Here is a 22,797-nt window from a genome sequence, read left to right as displayed (position 1 = left end):
TTAATGGTCTGACTGAGACTGGAGGAACCCCTGAAAGCATGGCCCCTGGATTCTCTATCAGCCCAGAACTAAAACAATTTCTGAGGCCAACTCTTTAGACAGGGATTGGACTGGACTATGGGACATAAAGTGATACTCGTGAGGAGTGTGCCTCTTAGCTCAAGTAGATACAAGAGATCAAAGGGGCAGCTTCTGTCCAGAGGTAAGATGGGAAGGCAGAGAGAGTTAGGAGCTGGCTGAATGTTCATGGGGAATCAGGGGCAGAGCGGAGGAGTGTGCTGTCGCAGAATGGGGTGAGCGGTTGAGGTCTCAGAACAATGTATGTAAAAAAAAAAGAAAAAAAAGTCCACCAGCAGGAAAACAGGTACAAATACTGTAGACTGATTATATCATAGAATATTATGTGGCAATGGAAATAAACTATTGTTATAAGTAACAGCATAGAATGATCTGTTAAATACAATGTTTAGTAAACAAAACAAATAAAAAAACATGCAAATGAAAAAAAAAATACATATACATATACATCCATGTTATGGATTGAATTATGTCCCTCAAAAAGTATCTGTCAACTTGGCTGGGTCATGATTCCCAGTATTGCATGATTGTGTACCATTTTGTAATCTGATGTGATTTCCTTATGTGTTGTAAACTCTATCACCGTGATGTAATAAGATGGATTAGCAGCAGCTATACTGATGAGGTCTACAAGATTAGGTAGTCTTAAGCCAATCTCTTTTGAGATATAAAAGAGAGAAGTGAGCAGAGAGACATGGGAGCCTCATACCACCAAGAAAGCAGTATCGAGAGCAGAGCGCGTCCCTTGGACCTGAGGTTCCTGTACAGAGAAGCTCCCAGACCAAGGGAAGATTGATGACAAGGAACTTCCCCCAGAGCCAACGGAGAGAGAAAGCTTTCCCCTGGAGCTGACGCCCTGAATTCAGACTTCTAACCTCCTAGACTGTGAGAGACTAAATGTCTCTTTGTTAAAGCCATCCACTTGTGGTATTTCTGTTACAGCAGCACTAGATGACTAAGACAATAAATAAGAATGATTAAAAACAAAATAACTCATTAAAAATATTTTGTTCTTTGGGCTTAGAAACAATGACACCTGGGTAGCCATGCACACGCCTATGGCCAAATCCTGGTTCTTAAAAACCATTCTCCAATGACAGGAACCAGGGAGAAATGGGTGACTCTAAGACTGAGTCAGGGAAGAGACAAGATGAGCCTAGAACATCTTGTGGTGGCAGAAAAAGTAAGCAAGCATTCAAAAAATGATGGAAGCATTTTGATAGGCTATAGGAACTACTCTGAAGGAGCTCTAATGGTCAAAGTTGAGACAATTTGCGAAAATAAATAATGACAACACTGGGTTATAATCCACCGACTGAAATAAATATCAAGGAGTCCATATTGACATCAATAACTGAAAATAAGTAAATAGGACAGCTCTTCCTTACAACAGAATTCCAAATAATAAACGTAGAAGGAATGATGGGAATAGAAAACCACCACTGAGCAAATGCTACGGAATTACTGCGGCAGGCAAGAACCATCAATGGATGATAAAGTCAGTGAGAGAAAGTATAAACAGGATCTTTGCATAGTCTCAAAGTTATCTCCCCACAAAATAAATATTAATTACAAAGGGAAAAATAAAACAGATTTACAAAGGAGAAAACCTGGCAGGTTAACTATAGGAGAACTTTAGAAAAATCAAAATTGAGGGACATTCTACAAAATATCTGACCAGTACTCTTCAGAAGTGTCAAGATCATAAAAGACAAAGAAAGACTGAGGAACTACAGCAGACTGGAGACTAAGGAGACACGATAACTAAATGCAACGTGGGATCCTGGATTGGATTCTGCACCAGAAAAAGAGCATTAGGGGCAAAGCTGGCAACAGTCAAATAACATCTGTATATTAGTTAACAGATTGTATTAACGAAAATTTCCTGGTTTCAATAATTGTACTATGATTATGTAAGACGTTAACATTAGGAAGAACTAGGTGAAGGGTATACAGGAACTCTCCATACTATACTTGCAAGTTTTCTATAATCTAAAATTACTTCAGCGTCCCTGGGTGGTGTAAACAGTAAAGGAACTTGGCTGCTAACCGAATGCTTGGAGGTTCAAGTCCACCCAGCAGTGCCTTGAAAGAAAGTCCTGGTGATCTACTACCGAAAAATCAGCCACTGAAAAGCCTGGGAGCACAGTTCTACAATGACACACATAGGGTTGCCATGAGTGGGAACTGACTCGACAGCAACTGGTTAACTGGTTAAAATTCAAAATTAAAAGTTAAAAAATTTTTTTTTATGCTTTGCCTACTTTATTGCTTATATGATCAACAACACAATCATAAAACTATTAACTGGATTATAAAAACAAATGTCATAAGAGTCCAAACAAAATAAAATGTGTTAAAAACACAGACAGTAAAGCAAAGGTATGAACTCAACATTAACATATCTAAGAAATTCTGATGTCTTTAAAAGATATTGACTATAAATACCACCTAGTGGTCACATTTAAAACACCAAATTTCATTATCTAGGAGGCAGCTCAATTACTGCTCTTATTGAATCAGCACCTTCTCCAAATGTTGGTGATGTTGGCATGTCTGGATTTCACCCCTCTGATCTAACCAGTTTCCCCACAGAGAGCAAAGGAAGGCATAGTTTCCAAGCCCTTTATTTACCTTATCTGCCAATCAGAAAGGATCTGTTCCCAGTATGAAGGTACAGGGAGTCGTTGAGCACTTAATGTTGGTTGGGAAGTTTCTCACTCTCATGAGTAAGGTCTTTAAACGTTTTAACTTTCTAACATTACTTTGTTAGAAAAGAATTTCCAAAATAGAATTTTATGTTCAAATTTAAGTATGAAAGCATATTTCAAGGCCATGTAATAAATTTTCACTTACAGTAAACTTGCTTTATCCATAACTGACACTTTATTTCAAAAACAGACTTGATATCTATCACAAAGGCAGAACTCTGTTAATTTTCATTTAAATAAACAATAGAATGCCCTATTATACAGAGACAAAAAAAATTCATATTTAAAAAGTGGTCATATAGAATCTACAAAAGATTATAAGGACAGGAACGGAGGTTTAAATCAAAATAATTTTTAAAAAATCATATACATAAACATTATATAATTTTACTAGAGCTTAAAAATGAAATGCTAAAGTACGGAAGTACCAAGTTACCTTAGAGAAATATTCCTTTAAATATCAATGGCAGAGACTCAAAAAACTTTCAATAGGTGATTTTTGGTAGAACATTCACTGGTTAAACCAACATACTTTTAGGTAACAATAAAATCAATACTTTGATAAAAAGTTACCTTCTTCAAGCTTTTTTTTCAGTTCTTCTATTTCTTTCTGAAACTGACGAAGCAAAGCATCCTTTGGATCTTCATTAATTCTAGCTTTATTTTTAATATTTTTAGCACGGTTGGCATAGCGCAATGTACTGATAGTTTCGTCATAATTGTAATCTGCTGGCCCAATATTTGCACACTGTCGAATTAGGAATACAAAGTAAAACATTTTATATCTGACGCAGCTAAAATCAATACCACCATTACAAATCTATCTAAAAGAGAATTTTCGAAGCACACGTACACTCTGGCCTTCTTTAAAAAAAAAGTCAAACATATGGGTTTCCAAATTAAACACCATTATGGAGCCAGTACACATGGAATGCTAGAGAAAGAATAACCACAAATTTTACAAAGTAAAATAGTCAGTAGTTTAAAAAATATTACACATATAATTTTTGGCATAAATTGGAATCTTAAATCTGCCTTATGTTAATCATACCACCAACTAAATCTTACCATCATGGTTTTTGAATTTCCTCCTAAGGAATCCTGAAGAAGACGAGTCAACTTAGAGTTACGATAAGGCACATGAGTGCTTTTTCCATCAACCAAAGCAGAAATCACATTACCAAGGGTGGAAAGTGAAAGATTGATTTTTGTAGCTTCCTTTAGGCGTTGTCCAGTAGCTCCAGTTTTTGCTTGTCTTTCTGAACCCTAATAACAAAGAGAGAAATGAAGCTAAAATACAAAAATGCATAATATTCTTACCAAGTTTTTAAAAAAAAAACGTAATTTTTTAAAGTAAAAAATCTGATATGATGCCTGGAGTTCGCTTCAAAATATTACAGGAGAGAAAGGAGTGGCTGACAGTAAAGAAATGAAACAAGATGGGCCATGAGCTGATAATTGCTGAAACTGGGCAATGGGTGTGGGTACACTGGAGATAATACTTATTCTACCTACTTTTGTATATGCTTGAAATTTTCCATAATAAATAGTAAGTTAAAAACACACACAAGTTAACATGTTTAGTACTTCTGTTCCACCTCTTAGTTCACTGCATAGTGCCTGGGGTCTTAAAAGCTTGCCAGCAACCATCCAAGGCACAACACTTGGTCTCTATTTACCTGGAGCAACAGAGGAAGAAGGAGAGTCAGGAACAGGAGGAGGAAATCGAAGGTGTGGCTAATTGCCTCCATGAACAACTGCCTCCTCTGCCATGAGACCAGAACTGGATAGTGCCTGGCTACCATTACTGAACATTTTGATCAAAGATTCTATAGAAGAATCCTGATCATGAAGGGGAAAATGCAGAATAGAATTTCAAATTCTCACAGAATGAAGACTTTCTGGAGCCATGGAGGCTGGATAAATCCCTGAAACTACTGTCCTGAGATAATCTTTAATAAACCTTAAACCAAAAATATCCCCTGAAGTCTTCTTAAAACCAAACAATAGTTTAGCTTAACTAGTAAAGAATGTCTGCCTTAAGCATTATGCTTTTTTAAGATCTATCTACATGGGATCAAACTGACAACAGCAACTCAGAAGATCAGATGGGAACCTTAGGAGGCAGTGAGTTTATGTTAACAGGGGAGGAACAATTCAGAAAAGGAGGGTGAGAATGGTTGCACAACTAGAAGAATGTAATCAGTGTTACTGAACTGTGCATGTAAAAACTGCCAGTGCCTGTTTTACTGCGTATATTCTTAACAACAACAAAACAAACTGAAAAAAAAACACACACATACACAAGTGAACAGCTTGAAAATCTTTTCACTTTTTCATTTATTTATAAAATAAAAAAGAAATCAGCAACAGATGAATGGATAAACAAATTATGGTACATACACACAATGGAATTCCGTGCAATGATAAAGAACAGATGAATCTGCAAAATATCTCACAACATGGATGAATCTTGAGGGCATTATACTGAGTGAAATAAGTCAGTCGCAAAAGGACAAATACTGTATGAGATCACTATTACAAGAACTCAAGAAAAGGTTTATACACAGAAAAAAGCATTCTTTGATGTTTATGAGGGTGGGGAAGGAGGGAGAGGGGAAATCACTAACTAGATAGTAGACAAGTGTCAACTTCAGTGAAGGGAAGGACAACATACAATATAGGGGAAGACAGCATAAGTGGACCAAAGCAAAATCACAGAAGTTTCCTAGACACATCCAAACACTTTGAAGAATCAAATGGCTGTGGCCTAGGGACTGTAGTCTCGGGGGACATATAGGTCAACTGGCATAACATAGTCTATAAAGAAAATGTTCTACATCCCACTTTGGTGAGTAGCATCTGGGGTCTTAAAAGTTTGCGAGTGGCCATCTAAGATACATCTATTGATCCCATTCCACTCAGAGCAAAGGAGAATGAAGAAAACCAAAGACACAAGGAAAATACCAGCCCAAAGGACTAAAAGGACCACATGAACCAGAGCTTCCACCAGCCTGAGACCAGAAGAACTAGATGGTGCCAGGCTACCACCAATGACCGCCCTGACAGGCAACGCAACAGAGTCCCAGACAGAGCAAGAGAAAAATGTAGAACAGAATTCAAATTCACATAAAAGACAAGATTAATGGTCTGACAGAGACTGGAGGAACCCCTGAAACTATGGCCCCCAGATGCTCTGTTAAGCCAGAACCGAAACCATTCTTGAAGTCCACTTTTCAGACAAAGATTAGACAGGCCTACAAAACAAAAAATAATACACGTGACGAACATGCTCTTAGTTCAATCAAATATAGGAGACCAAATGGGCAGCTCCTGTCCAAAAACAGGACAAGAAGGCAAGAAGGGACGGAAACTGGATGAATGGACACAGGGAACCTGAGGTGGAAAGGGGGAGCATGCTATCACATTGTGGGTAATGCAACCAATGTCACCAAACAGTATTGTATAAATTTTTGAATGAGAAATTAACTTCAGCTGTAACCTTTCACCTAAAGCACAATAAAGAAAAAAGAAATCAGAAGAATTATTCCTTAAGTAGTATCCTGTTACTTACAGCAAGATCAACAAGATGGAGTTTTCCCATCCTGACATGCATGTTACCATCAACGCCTTTTTCACTGCATTCTATAGTAATTGTAAAGATGGCATGTGAACGGGAACTATGTTCATTCATATTAGTTGCACCAACAGAACCTTTAATAAAGGAAGACAATCCTTAAAAAGTGTAACAGAGTGTCTTGAAAAATAATTGAATATCCAGAACAATTTAAAATACATAATTTCATCACAACCGAATCCAGTGAGCATGACTAAACCATAAAAGTATAGCTGAATTTAGCCATTATTAGAAATGTCTCCAACAATTTATGTTGATAACAATGTGCAATACTTCTCATGTTAAAGAAATAATTTTAGCACAAAATACTTATTTTTAATCGCATGTATTACTAGCTCAAAAAATAATTTATACACACACACACATACACACAAACTCATGTCAATTAAGAAAAATTACTGCTAATTCAGTTGTCTTTAAATAGCATTATGTTCTGGGAATCTAAATCACAGAAATACTTGCACATATGCATTAGGTCATACAAGGATATTCAGAGCAGCATTGTTTGCAACAGTTAAAGACCAGAAACAATCAATAGATACTCAGTTACAGAACAGACATACTATGGATTACTAAGCATTCATTTAAAAGAATAAAGTAGATCTATATCTAATGACATAGAAAGATGGCCATGACATGTGAAAGGAAAAAAAAAAGAAAGTTAAGAGGAATATATAATATGATCCCATTTTGTAAAACAAAAAAAGCCATATAAAATATACAAAGTATTTGTGAATGTATACTTTACATGAATATATCTGAGTAAACAAAGAAAAAGGTCTGTTTTGTTTTATAAAAGGCATGTACTAGTTTTTTCCTTCAATTCCAAAATATTTTAAAAGCATTATGTTAATTTTACTCAGTTTCAAAATTATCTATCTTATTTTATATATTCATACAGAACCTTCTCATGCAAGCCTTGGTTATAGAATTTAAAACGTTTAGAATTTAAATATTAAAAAGGTGTTCTTTATCAGCATATAGTCATATTTGAGGTCAGATAACTTGAATAACTGTACTGATAAAGAAAAGTAAAGCTCAGTGGATGAAGGTAAGTGAAACAAAACAAGAATTTGTGACTCTATATTATATTTCTCAATTTTCTTTTCAACTAAATTATGAATGTATAATTTTTTCCAAAAATATAAATTTGGCACCACTACAAATCATCTGATGGTTAGTAATACAGATACATGCTATTCCACAGAATGTCAGATCTTATTTTATCTTCTGCTTTTTCCACTTACCATTATTTCCTACGTACATTTCCACATAAAAACAACCTGAAAATTTACTATAATTGATTTTGCTATTCTCCTACTGTGAGGCATTTGAGATTGTTTCCCATTTTAGGCCCTCATAAGGCACATCTTTGCACAGGTATCTTTCTTTCTCTTTAGGGTATTTCCATGGGATGTATTTTCCAAATTGGAATTACCAGGTCAAAGAGCAGGAATAGTTTTATAGCTTTGTGACTATCAATCACTGTTTTTCAATTTGGGGTGGGAGGGAACAGATATTTGAAAAAAGCATATTAAATATTTTAATACTGTAATATAATACAATGATTTAATACAAGTAAACCATGCTATTTCTGATTCTGGTTTTTCTCTATTTCTGGTTATGAAAACAAAGCAATGTAACATACAAGCTGTTAAAAGTGACCTATATTGAACTTTACAATCCCTAGGAGAGAATAAAACACCCCTGGGGGAGCAACGGTTAAGAGTTTGGCTGCTAACCAAAGGTTGGCGGTTTCAACCCACTAGTGGCTCCGTGGGAGAAAACACCTGGCGATCTGCCCTTGTAAAGATTATAGCCTGAGAAACCCAATGGAGCAGTTCTACTCTGTCATACAGGGTCACTATAAGCTGGAATCGACTTGATGGGCACACAACAACAAGGAAAGAATAGCCTGTGGCAATCAAGTACAGGTACTCCCCGACTTACGAGGTAGTCGAGGTATGACGAACAGCACTTACAACCGCTTGCCCTTTTGTTTTTTTTGGGTACTTCTTACCCTTAGTAATATGTACTACATACAATGTTGCAGCGCCACTTTCAAGGCATACTATCTACAGACTACATTTGCTCAGGCAGTAACTGTAACAGATGGAGGTATGGCAACATTATGTGATTTCTGGAAGAATTATAGTATTCTTCAGTATATCCGGAACACTGCATCTTCCTGGGAGGAAGTTATGGGAAAATGCATGCAGGGAATTTTGAAAAAATTGCTGAGTTATGCGAACACACTCCACACATCTGATTAGGATAATATGATGAAAAAGATGGGTGGAAAAATTGTCCATATGGTAAGAACACTGAAATTAGAACTTGATATTGCTAATGTGGAACAGCTCATAGATCACGAAGAAGTGGAATTGACAGCTCAGGACTTATGGATTTTGAAGAGGAAAGAAATGCTGAAGAAAGAAATAATGAGGAAGGATGGAGAGTTGTCAAAAAATTTTACAGTGAAAGGATTAGCTCAAGTTTTTTCTAAACTGTATCAGGGGATTCAGTTGCTTGAAAACACGGACCCAAATGCTGATTGCTTTGCCAAAGTAGATAAGCAGATTCAGGAAGCATTGAGATTTTACTTCAAAACATATGAAGAAAAAAAGAAAAAGACCATACAGACAACTGTCACTAATTTTCTGACTAGAAACACTATCCCCATTCCCAGGGATAATCCAGATGATCCACAACCTTCCACAAGTGGAATTATTATCGCAACTGACAAAAAGCCAATTCTTCAATGGTCAGAGTAAATTTTTATGATTTGTTATTTTTTTATATACGCATACATTAAAATACATCTGTAAGTTTACATGTAATGTTTCCAACCCCCAAAGACAAATAAAGATTGGATTTATAAAGATACTGATAATAAAAGGTAATAATAATGAAAACTAAAAAAAAAAAAGAGGTATTCGACTTACATCAGAACCAACTTACGACCGAGTCGTCAGAAAGGAACCCCGTCGTAAGTTGGAGACTACCTGCAGACTCAATGCTTCAACCTACTGACACATCACATAATGGAAATAAAAACAAAACACACTTTCAATTAAAACAAAAAAATTGTTTTCTTCTAAAATACACTGTTTTTCTGTCAAAAGATGCATTTTGAAATAAGGAAAAATAAGTGTTTATGCTTTTCAAGAGGGGCGTGGAAAAATTTACCCTATAAAAGTGCTTGCGTATGTATAAATTCATGTACATACGAGAATATTTATTGCAGTATTGTTCATAATAGCAAGATTGACAACCCAAAAGTTCATCAATAAAAGATTAGGTAAATAAATTCATCTAACAACAACAACAAAATTCACCTAACAAAATGCTAGTCATTAAAAAATGACTATATATAGGCTAACGTGTTAATGTGAAATGATCTCCAAGATAATAGTAAGTGAATAAAGCATAGCATGCTACTATCTAAGGAGCCCTGGTGGCACAATGGTTAAGTGTCTAGCTGCTAACCAAAAGGTCAGAGGTTAGAACCCATCAGCGGCATCTCAGGAGAAAAGACCTGGCGATCTGCTCCTGTAAGTAAAGAGTACAGCCTAGGAAACCCTATGGCGCAGTTCTACTCTGTCCTACAGAGTCACTATGAGTCAGAATTGACTTGACGGAACAGCACTCTCTCTTTAAACACACACACTCTATCAGGATGGGCACATGAGAAACTATTAGAGGTTGCCACTGGGGATGGGAACTAGATGACTGAGAGACAAGGGTAGGAGAGAGACTTGTTTTTCAACATATACTTTTTGCCTTTGGAATTTTATACCATATGTATGAATTACCTATTCAAAAAGACAGTTTATAAAGAAAAGGATTATCGCTTAAAGTCTGAAAAAATACTGCTCTGCAGAAATATTAAACAATTTACAATGATGCCCACAATGTAAACATACCTTACTAGTTTAAATTTGCATTTAGTTGTAGGCAGACTGTGACATGACTAATATTCTTAAGTGTAAAATTAATTCTTTCTATACTCTGACCACCTATACAAAATGGGTACTCATATTTGTATCAGTTCTACAACTATTTAGGGTAAAAGCCTGTATGGTCATACTTTCCCCTTCTCTGCTATTTTCCTATTGATATTTATTATATTAATTTACATATGATAAAGTTTGTATTTTTATTATTCAATTCTTCTCCTTGGAGATTTATAGTAAATGCTTAATTCCTGGGCTCGATCTATTTATTAATTAAGAGGATTTTCATCTTTGGTAGGTCTTCTAATCATTTATCTCTCTCATTAGAATTTTTTCGATTTCCTTGAACAAATCTCACATACCAAATTAAATGAATTCTCAAGCAGTTAATGGGAGGTTTTCATCACTACTGTGAATGGAATCTTCCTTTACGATTGTCTTAATTATATTATAAACATGTGAACATATTCCTGGTATAACAAAACTTCAAAAATTTAGATACACAGAAAGCAGTAAGTGAAAGCTCCCTACACCCTTTTTCCCCAATCTTACTCCCCTAAAGGTAACCACTATTACCTCTGTCCTTTCATTTTGTATTTTACATATACACACGGGCGACTACACACACACACACACACACACACACACACACGCCCAAATACATGTTTAACAATTTGTTTGGGTTTTTAAAACACATATATATATAAACGGGATCGTACAGTATACAGTATTCTGTAATTTGCTTTCTTATTTTTATTTAATGGTATAACTTAAAAATCTCCCAGGACTCTACATGTAGACTTAACTCATTATTTTTAACATTTTCATTATAATTCATAGTATGTCTGTACCAGAATATAAATATAACTAGTCTTCTATTCATAGTTAGACTATTTCTAATCTTTTGCTATTACAAATAATGCTGTAATAAGGTATATATTTTTCACCTAAAAATATTTTTCTAAAATAGATATTATCACACATTGAATTATGTCTCCCCAAAATGTGTTGAGATCCCTAACCTTTGTACCTATAAATATGGTCTTGTTGAGAAATAAGGGTTTGCTTTGCATCATAAAAAGAGCAGAATAGACACAGAGCCACAGAGGGAAGACACACGCCAAAAAATACCAAGGAATGCCAAGGAATGCTAGCAGACACCAAAAACTAGGAGAAATGCTCACAGAAAGAATCAACATGGCTGAAACCCTGATTTAGACTTTTAGCCTACAGAACGCTAAGAAACAAATTTCTGTTCTTCAGAGCCACCCCTTTTGTGGTATTTTTTGTTATGGCAGCGCGAGGTAACTAAAACATCTAGGTATCTAGAATTACAAACCCTGGTTCAAAAGGAATGTACTTCTAAAATTTCAACAGACACTGCTACATTGCGCTTCAAAAAAGCTATACCAATTTACATTCCCATCACTAATGCCCCATTTCTTCAAAGCCTCACCAACCTGGATATCCTTCCATCCAATCTGTTGGGTGAAATCTCTCTCACTCTTGTTTTAATTTGCATTTTCCAGACCACTTACGAAGTTGAACATTCTTTCATACGTTTACTGGCTATGCACAGTTCTTCTATGAATAACATATTTATGCATATCTTTTGCTCATTTTTCTTTACAGTTTGGTCTTATTAGTCTTTTCTTAGTTTATAGGAATCCAATTGATTTTTTAACTTTTTGTTTAATTTCCTTGGTTTTGCTAGATCTTTAGTTGTCATAAAAACTTGTAAAAATTTCTTTATTGCCTATGTTTTTATCTTTTACTTCTAATCTGCAATTCGCAGCACCAGTATTAGGCTGGAGCATTTACTTATGTCTTAAATATTGCTTCTTATTTAATCTGAAGCTTTTAATTCTTTAGACAAAATCTTGGAACAGTTACTAAAAAGAATGACACTTCATTTAATTTTGCTTTGCTTTTCTTGTCAACAAAAGGAACTTAGTGCTTTCACAGCCTATTGTGAAAATTGAAAGATCTTCCTAACAAAGTACTTAACACAAATGCTTGCCACACTGTTGTTGTTCTTGTTAGTTGTTGTGGAGTCTATTCTCCATGTGTGAGACTGGGGACCCCATGTGTGCAGAGTAGACTGCTCCATAGGGTTTTCAAGGCTGTGCCCTTTCAGAACTAGATCGTCAGGTCTGTCTTCTGAGGTGCCTCTGGGTGGATTCGAATCGCCAACCTTTTGACTAGCAGCCAAGCGCTTAACCGCTTGCGCCACCCAGGGACTCCTTGCCACAGAGTAAGTACTCAAAAAATATTACAAATTGTTATAGTAAACAAGAGACAAGCTATATGAGAGATTCAAAAGAACATCACTATTAACAGGAGATAAAATCTTGGCCAGCACAGAAAACAGTATGTGATTTTCTTCATTCATATATGGCCTCTCTATAGCAAACAACCGAAGAGGGAAGGTTTTCAAGAAACCTAACAATACAGTCTCTATGTGGCAAACTGTCAAACCAGTTTTGTTTCTAAACCAGACTACTCAACACATAGATGTTTAATCACAATTACTCACGACACTTACGATTTTTGTGGCCTAGTGTCATAATTCTATCCATATCATCAGCATTATTTACCACATAAGCTGATAAATCTTTGATATAAACTCCCACATCAGGTCTTTCTTTAACCTAAAAAAAAAAAGAACATACGACTTACACTTACATCAATAATTCTTTAACAATTATTTATTGAGTATCTACTTGTTAATGATATAATGTGTCAATTACAAATTCTGCGATTATCTGATATTTATGCATATATTCTCACATTTTTCTATTCTAAAATGCACAGTGAAAGTGGTCTTTGGAGTGTTAATCTCCTACCTAACTGTACAAACTGGAATTTCTCAATTAGGAACTTTGGCTTCTTCCTTCAGATTAAAGAAAGATTGAGAACACTAGTATTCATGACTACATCAGACACTAGCTCTAACAGCTATATTTCCGGCACTTTAAAAATTTCTGACTTAAATTCTAGGGTACTCTTACATCAGAAATGGAAATTTATGTTCACATAAACACCTGTACATAAATGTTCATAGTTGCTTTATTTGTAGTAGCCAAAAACTACAAACAACCCAGATGTCCTTGAACAGGTGAATGGTTAAACTATGGTACATACATATATACCATGGAATACTACTCAGCAATAAAAAAGAACGAACCATTGATACATGCAACAACTTGCCATGAATCATCAGGGAATTAAGCTGAGTTAAAAAAGCTACGGTAATCCTAAAAGATTACATACTGTAGGATTCCATTTATATAACATTTTTTAAATGGCAAAATATAGAAACGGAAAACAGATTAGGTGTTGCCTGAGGTTAGGAACAGGAGTAGGTGGGAGAGGAAGGGGGTGGTCAGAAGAGAGGTAGATATGGTTATAAAAGGGCAACATGAGGATCTTAGGGGGCAGTGAGTTTATGTTAATGAGGGAGGAACAATTCAGAACAAGAGGGTAAGAATATTTGCTACAACTAAAGAATGTAATCAATGTCACTAAATCGTACATGTAGAAACTGTTGAACTGGTATATGTTTTGCTGTGTATATTCTCAATAACAACAACAAAATAAATAAAACTTAGGGAAAAGAAAAAAAGGGCAATATGAGGGATCTTTGTGATGATGGAACTTTCAGTACCTTGATTGCAACAGTAATACAGAAACCTACATACTTAATAAAATAGTATAGAATAAAAATGAGTACAAGTAAAACTAGGGACATATGAATAAGATCTGTGGATTGTATCAATGTTAATATCCTGGTCATGACATTGTACTATAGCTTTGTAAAATGTTGCCACTGAGGAAAACTGTGTAAAGGGTAGTGGGATCTCTCTGTAAGGTACAGATCAATGTATACAGTATGCTACCTTTGGTGTAAAAAAAACTGTATGTTTGTATTTATAAAAATGAACCCTGAAAAGATACTTTTCAGTGTTTATCTTAGGGTGATTATCTTAGGGTGGGGAAAAATGGGGTGGGAACATTTTTCAATACATAATTTTTTCTAGTGTTTTGATTTTTGAACCATGTGATTGTATTACCTGGACAAAAAATTAGTAAAATACTAAAATTAACTTTTATACAAAAAAGACTTTAATAAACATTCTACTGCTTTGGAAAGTACTCAAATTTCAGTTATCTTTACCTCTAACCTCTGTGTCTGATCCTTGCCCAAAAGGTCACGAACCTCTTCATTATATATTTCCAAATAAGACACTCGAACCAAAAATCTATAAATAAAATATTATTTTAAAAAACATAAAAGTCAGTAAAATATCTATGAAGAACAGTTTTAAAAAGTGTTCAGAAAATTTACACCTTATGCATTTTCCATGCTTGTGCTTCTCAATATTAGAAAGAAAAACTTTCTTTTTTTTTTTTACCTTGTATCACCCTCTGCTTTTGCAATATGACCAAATATGTGAGCAAATGAATTTGGTATGATTCCTCTAAGTTCAGGAACAGCGCGAACACCTTCCATGGTAAAAGTTTTGCCTGTTCCGGTTTGTCCATATGCAAAAATGGTTCCTGAAAATGAAGAGAATAAGTCATTTTTTAGAGTAAAGCTACAAATCAATGGCTTTTAAAATTCTTTTGACACTGTGCTGTAATTTCTGTCCTGAATTTAAAATTCATTGTAGTACAAATTTCTTCTTTATCATCAACAATTATAATACTATGTACCATGGTCAATGAGATATTCCTAATTATTAATAAAAAGTATCCCAAACCCTAAATTCAAAATCTTACACTACAGAAAATTACATCAAATTTCTTGTAATGTGTATATTATTTATTTAATGTAGATGTTAAACTGGAGAAAGTAATGTAAGTACAGTAAAAGAAAGAATACAGGCTCCAGAGTCAGAAAGACCTCAGTCTAAATCCACATTTGCCACATTTTAGCCACTTGACCTTGAGAAATTATCTATCCAGAGATTGTTTCCTCAATCGTAAAATGAAGATAAAAATAACTACTCTACACTGACATTAAAAACCAAATGAGACAATTTACGTAAAGTGACCAACACAATGTCTGATTGAGAGCACCAACAAATGGTAGCTTTTTTCTTTTTAATCCTAAAATAAACTCGTTGTTTAAAAAAATAACAGCAGTAAGGACGGGCTGAAGCATAGCATCAGTTGTGAGGATGCGCAGGATCGAGCAGCGTTTCGCTCTGTTGCACATAGGTCACTATGAGTCGGAACCACCTGGACAGCATCTAACAACAACAGAAGGCATGGAGGGATTAACAAAACATGTGACAGTACAATTAGAGCAGGTAAGCAGAGCTACAATTTAAACTTTCTAAATACCTAAATTAATTCATTAAACAAATATTTACCACACATCTGTGTGTGGCACTATGCTATGTACCAGGGACACAGTGACAAACAGAACAAACCAATCCTCAATCTTATGGTATGTGTAATGTTGGGGAGGCGATGTTGGTCTAAGAACTGTTTAAGTATGATCAGTGTTCAGAATGAGAGACACAGAGTGCTAGATGAGAGCAAGGGACATAATCTAGGCAGGGAATTGTCGCAGGAGGAACAGGGAGGTGGTCAAGGAAGGCTTTCCAGTAGACGTGAGGATCAAGATAAGACCTGAAAGAAGAATAAGAATTAGGTAGGCAAAGAGTAGGTGGCAAGAGGCAAGAAAGAGCATGGAGATTTTAAGGAATGGAAATGAAATGGAAGAAACAGAGATGGAAAAGGAAAGTGGCTGCAGATAGAGAAAAATCAGCAGGTGCCTAATCACACAGGGCCATGTTAAAGTTTTTAGATCTTATCCTAAAAGTATAAAGTCAAGCCACAGAGTGATTTTCAGTCAGAGGAGTGACATGGCGGGTACTGTGGGAAAGAGGAAGGTGGAAGGATTTGAGGGATAGTTAACAGTTAAAATCAACAGGACCTGGGCACTGACTAGTCATAGCAGGCACCAGGAAAAAGGAAGAATCAAGGATGACTTCAAACTTCTGGCTTGAATAAGGGGGTGTATGGCAATAACATATACTAAGATGGTGAACACCACTAGAGAAGAACAAATTTGAAGGGGAAGATCATGAATTCAGTTTGGTGCCTACTGAGCTTGAAGTGCCTATGACATCTCAAATGGATGTGTCAAGCAGGGAGCTAGATATATGAGATTCATTTGTCAACCAAAGCCATGGAAATGGATGAGATCTCCTCAGGAGACACTGTAGAATGAGAAGTTAGCCTAGAAAGTAATAGCGTAAATGTAAAAGTCTCTTCAACTACTACTATTCTATTCAGTTGTTCTCAAGTGTCACCATCATTCTTAGACTTTCTGTGAAAATAGAATAAATTAATCACATTAGAAGCCATTTTTTACATACGGGAATGAAACAGTCTCAACTTTTTCAACTGGCTAAATATTTCAAACTGCTCTTACGAATGTAACTTACTACATTCAAAGGAGCTGAAAATAACATGACCTGATATTTTAGAACAAACACACTGTATTATTAAGGAAATAATGAACTTTATAAGGACAACAGCTACCATTTTGTGACTGTTTGCTGTGTGATAGAAAATATACTTTATATACATTCTTATTTCGTTTTCACCACAATCCTAAGACATAGGCACTATTTTTACTCTCATACTTTAGATGGGGAAATGGAGGTTTAGCAAGGTTAAGTAACTTGCTGAATGTCACAAGTGGTGGAGGCAAGATCTGAACACAGTCCAACTAATTCAAAGGTCCATATTTTTTACCATTATGAAATGACCAAAAAAGAATTTTAAACTCACAATTAATTTCTAATATAACTTTTATGAACACATTAAATACACGAAAAGATCACTAATTCCAGAACTGAGAAATAAAGACCAGAGATCCTCAAGAATAAGAGACTTTCATCTTATTTTCAGAGATGAGATTCAGAATTTCTAGCTTTTAAATGTCTAGCATAACAACTCTTAACACTATAGTTTAATTCAACATCAACTTCTCTTAAAACTTTACTTTTTAAAAACTAAAAATGACCTGAGATTTATTCAGCCTCCTCATTTCCTATGCATATATTAAAAACAGTAGGATTATGTACCTGCCATTCAGAATCCAAAAAGTTAGAGTTAAACTACACTTGAATAATAGAAAGTAAATGCATTACATATTACAGATTTCTAATTTTTGTCTTTTTTCAAAATGTCTCCCTATTTGTTGCTATCAACAATTCTCACAGTCAGTATAATATATTGGAAAATAGGTGAAAATTCCTTTGACATCTGTCTTAGTCATCTAGTGCTACTCTAACAGGAATACCACAAGTGGATGGCTTTAACAAAGACAAATTTATTCTCTCACAGTCCAATAGGCTACAAGTCCAAATTCGGGGCGTCAGCTCCAAGGGAAGGCTTCAAGTCCAAATTCAGGGCATCAGCTCCAGGGGAAGGCTTTCTCTGCTGGCTCTGGAGGAAGGTCCATGTTATCAATCTTCCCTTGGTCTGGGAGCTTCTCTGCGCAGGAACCTCAGGTCCAAAGGACACACTCTGCTCCTGGCACTGTTTTCTTGGTGGTATGAGGTTCCAACTCTCCACTTGCTTCCCTTTTCTTTTATCTCTTACAAGAGATAAAAGGTGGTGCAGGCCACACCCCAGGGAAACTCCCTTTACATTGGATCAGGGATGTGACCTGAGTTAGGGTGGTGTTACAATCCCACCCTAATCCTCTTTAATGTAAAATTACAACCACAAAATGGAGGACAACCACACAACACTGGGAATCATGGCCTAGCCAAATTGATACACATATTTTTTTGGGGGATACAATTCAATCCATGACAACATTCAAATACTACTCTGCATAATTTAAAAAAAAAAAACAACACAATTTTATTAATTCAAAACTAAACTAGCAATACTTCCACTTCCAACCAATATGGAGTAACAGAGACCAGATTTACACTCCTAGCTGAAACAAACAACAACAACACCAAAAAAAAAAAAAAAAATACAAAATACATGAAACAACAGTTTTCAAGATACTGAATATCAGTCAACAAAGGACTGTGATTCCTGGAGGACAGGAAACAGGCGAGATGGGTCCTATGATTGCCCAGTTTACTGTTCTGAGAGAGAATCCAAGACATGAAGCAGGAGGGGAAACCTAGGCAGAGGTCAGTGGACTTCCTGAGTTGAAGAAAGAGAGCTGAGAGTCCAAGGAAACCAAAGTGGCTACAGGTTAGAGGACACAATACCATAGAGAAGAGAGTTGCACAGAGAGAGCACCAGAGAGCTGCAGAGGGTCTTCCTCAAGTATTTAGGTAAGTACCGATCTGCCCATGAGTGTGAGGAAACTATCCAAAGCTGAGAAAAAACTATTCAAAAGCATTAGAAGGTACAGAGATTGGCATTCACACAGGCCAGGAACAGTACCTGTTCCCACGAGCCAGCCTAGAAAACATCATAATCCATGGGACATTAGGCACAGTATACTAAAGGGTGTTGCCTCAGTAGTGGGAAACAACTAACCCTAGATTGAGCACTTTTCTGATCCTAACAAATCTTAAAAGAAGACCTGAAAGGATCGAACAGTTATCAAGTAACTGCATCTCAGAACACAGATCAAGAATGTTTACAGGAATAAATAACTATCCAGGACCCAAGGTAAAATTCTCTATGTCTGGCATCCAATCAAATATTGCCAAGCATAGAAAAATGCAAAAATACATGACCCATAATGAGGAAATCAATCAAAACCAACTGAGAACTGATATAGATCTTAGAATTAGCAGACAAGGACATTAAAACAATTATAACTATATTGCATATGTTCAAAAGTTAAGCAGAAATATGGAAGATATAATAAAGACCCAAATCAAACTTCCAGAGATAAAAACTGTAATGTGTGAAATGAAAATACACAGGGTGGGGTTAATGGCAGATTAGATACTGCAGAAGAAAAGATTTGTAAACTTGAAAACATACCAATAGAAACCCTCCAAAATAAAACAGAGAGAAAACTGGGGAAAAAGAAAAAAGAACAAAACATCAATAGGGACAATTTCAAGAGGCCTAATACATGTGTAAATGGAGTCCTCAAAAGGCAGAAGGAGGGACAGAAAAAATATTTGAAGAAATAATGGCTCAAAAATTTTCCAGATTTGATGAAAACTACAAACCCACAAATCCAAGAATCTTGATAAACTCCAAGCACAAGAAGCATGAAGAAAAATACAACAAGGCATATCATAATCAAATTGCTCAAAATCAATGATAAAGAAAAAAATCTTAAAAGCAACCAGAGAGAAATATGTTACATAGAGGAATAAAGATAAGGATGATAGCAGATTTCTCATCAGAAACAATGCAAGAGAGAAGACAGTGCAGCAGCATCTTTAAAGCACTACTGAAAAAAGAAACTGTCAACCTCAAATCCTATACACAGTAAAAATAACTTTCAAAAACAACGGTGACATAAATAACCTTTTCAGACATACAAAAGCTGAAAGAATTCATCACCAGCACACCTACACTACAAAAAATGCTAAAGGAAGTTTTTTAGGCAAAGGAAAATTATATTAGATGGAAACATTTATCTACGAAAAGGAATGAACAGCACCAGAAATGGTAACTATATGGGAAAATATATATGAATTTTTTTCATATTACTTAAATCTCTTTGAAAGATAACTGATGGCGTAATAATAATCAGGTTTACACATGTAACATAAACAATGAGTTTATAACCTGCAAAAGTAAAATATATTCTAACAACAGCACAAAGGTTAGGAGGAGAAAAATGGAAATATACTGTTGTAAAGTTCTTATACATGAAGTGGTTAATATCACCTGAAGATAGACTGTGATATAATAAAGATTTACACTATAAACCCTAACGCAACTGCTAAAATAATAAAGCAAAGAGTTACTGCTATAAGCAAATAGAGAAGACAAAATGGAATAATAAAAAGTATTTGATTAATCCAAAAGAAGCCATAAAAGGAGGGAAAAGGGAACAAAGAACAAATAGGACAATGAGAAAACAAATAACAAGATGAAGATTTAAACCTAACTATATCAATAATCATATTAAATGTAAATGGTCTAAACACCCCCATTAAAAGGAAGACATAACAACAATGGATTAAAAAAAAAAGCAAGACCCAACTATATACTGCTGTGCAGAAAAAAGTTAATATAGCAGGTCTGAGACTGCCATCCTTTGAAATGCCTGCTTTTGCAAGGTTGGCCCTTGGTGGCATCTGTAAACGTCGACTGTGGGAGGGTTCCCACCATTTCCTAATGATAAAATGGCTCACTGTGCTTAAACTGTTTTTATAAAATAATGTGGTTTATGCTAAACACTGCTTTCCTTATGCACCAAGTAGAGGGTGACTACACAATCAGCCGTCAATAAAAACCTTGAGTACTCAATCTCTTATGAGCTTCCCTGGTAGATAACCTTTCATACATGTTGTCAATGCTGGAGGAATTAAGTATATCATGTGTGATCACTGGGAGAGGACTCTTAAGAAGCTTGCACCTGATTTACTTGACTTCATCCCATGTGCCTTTTCCCTTTGATTTTTTTTTAAATTATTCTTTCACTTTCATAAATCAAAGCCATGAGTACAACTTTATGCTGAGTCCTATGGGTCCTCCTAGCAAATCATTGAACTGGGGTTGATCTTAGGGATTTCCAACACAGCTACCAACTAGAAATGAACTTTCCAAATAAAAACACAAATAGGCTAAAAGTAAAAGGATAGAAAAAAAATGCCATGTTAAAACGAATCAAAAGAAAGCTAGAGTGGCTATATTAATATCAGACAAATAGATTTCAGAGCAAAGAATATTGTCATGTAAAAAGAAAGTAATTTTTCATAATGAAAAAGATTAGTTCATCAAGCCATACTAATAATACCTAAGCATTTATGCACCTACTCACAGAGTTTCAAAATACATGAAGCAAAAACTGACAGAAGTACAAGGATAAACAAACAAATCCATAAATATAATCAGGTAATTTAATATACCCCTTTCTCAATAATTGATAAACCAAGTAGACTAAAAATCAGTAAGGCTACAGAAGATTTGAACAACACTATCAAACAAATTGCCCTAATGGGCACTTATAGAACACTCCACCCAACAACAGCAGAATACGTATTCTTTTCATATGTACCTGAAACATTTAATAATATATACTGTATTCTGAAGTATAAAACAAATCTCAATAAATGTAAAAGGACTGAAGTCATGCAAAATATGTTCTCTGACTACAACTGAATTAAATCTGAAATCAATAACAAAGATGTCTGGAAAAATCTCAAAATATTTGGAAACTAAATAACGTATCTAAATAACCCAAGGATCAAAGAACTCAAGTGGGCAAGTAGAAAGTATGTTGTACTGCATGAAAATGAAAATACAGCATGTCAAAATCTGTGGGATGCAAACATGGATGAATCTAGAGGACATTATGCTGAGTGAAATAAGTCCATCACAAAAGGACAAATATTGTATGAGACCACTACTATAAAAACTAATGAAAAAGTTTACAAACAAAAAGAAACAATCTTTGATGGTTACAAGGTGGGGAGGAGTGGGGATGGAAAAACACTAAACAGACAATAGGTAAATGGTAACTTTTGTGAAGGATAATACAGTACACAATACTGGGGAAGCCAGCACAACTTGTAGAAGGCAAGGTCATAGAAGCTCCATAGGCACATCCAAACTCTCTGAGGGGCTGAATTACTGGGCTGAGGGCTGTGGGGACCATGGTCTTGGGGAACATCTAGTTCAATTGGCATAACATAGTTTATAAAGAAAACGTTCTACATTCTACTTTGATGAGTAGCTTCTGGGGGCTTAAAAGCCTGTGAGCGGCCACCTAAGATACTCCACTGGGCTCACCCCTTTAGGAACAATGGAGAATGAAAAAAACTGAAGACACGAGAAAGATTAGCTGAAAGGGCTAATGGACCACAACTACCACAGCCTCCACCAGACTGAATCCAGTACAGCTAGATGGTGCCCAGCTACCACCACTAACTGCTCTGACAAGGATCACAGTACAGGGTCCCGGACAGAGCTGGAGAAAAACGTAGAACAAAATTCTAACTCACAAAAAAAGACCAGACTTACTGGCCTGATGGAGACTAGATAAACCCCAAGAATATGGCCCCTGGACACCTTTTAGCTCGGTAATGAAGTCACTCCTGAGATTCACCCTTCAGCCAAAGGTTAGACAGCCTCATAAAACAGAACAAGACTAAAGGGGCATAAAAGGTCGAGAAGGGAGAGGGTTGACATATTGTGGGGTTGTTAACCAATGTCATAAAACAATATGTGTACCACTGTTTCATGAGAAACTATTTGTTCTGTAAGCCTTCACCTGAAGTACAAT

The 22,797-nt window shown here is 35.6% G+C and overlaps 1 protein-coding gene across 2 annotated transcripts in view; it reads right to left on the bottom strand.

Moving 5' to 3' along the window:
* The window catches only part of KIF3A (kinesin family member 3A), a 50,824-nt gene that overhangs the window by 19,739 nt on the left and 8,288 nt on the right, over nt 1–22,797 (bottom strand). For both annotated transcript variants that reach the window (XM_023738999.1, XM_023739000.1), the window contains 6 exons: nt 14,798–14,942; nt 14,560–14,644; nt 12,928–13,033; nt 6,364–6,503; nt 3,858–4,055; nt 3,363–3,537 (listed from right to left, as the gene is read on the bottom strand). In XM_023738999.1, the coding sequence (XP_023594767.1) occupies nt 3,363–3,537; nt 3,858–4,055; nt 6,364–6,503; nt 12,928–13,033; nt 14,560–14,644; nt 14,798–14,942 (849 nt within the window). The remainder of the gene's footprint in view (nt 1–3,362; nt 3,538–3,857; nt 4,056–6,363; nt 6,504–12,927; nt 13,034–14,559; nt 14,645–14,797; nt 14,943–22,797) is intronic.

The sequence above is a fragment of the Trichechus manatus genome, unplaced genomic scaffold (assembly GCF_000243295.1).
Source record: "Trichechus manatus latirostris isolate Lorelei unplaced genomic scaffold, TriManLat1.0 scaffold00127, whole genome shotgun sequence".
Taxonomy (NCBI): domain Eukaryota; kingdom Metazoa; phylum Chordata; class Mammalia; order Sirenia; family Trichechidae; genus Trichechus; species Trichechus manatus.
This window is presented reverse-complemented; position numbering and strand designations above follow the sequence as displayed.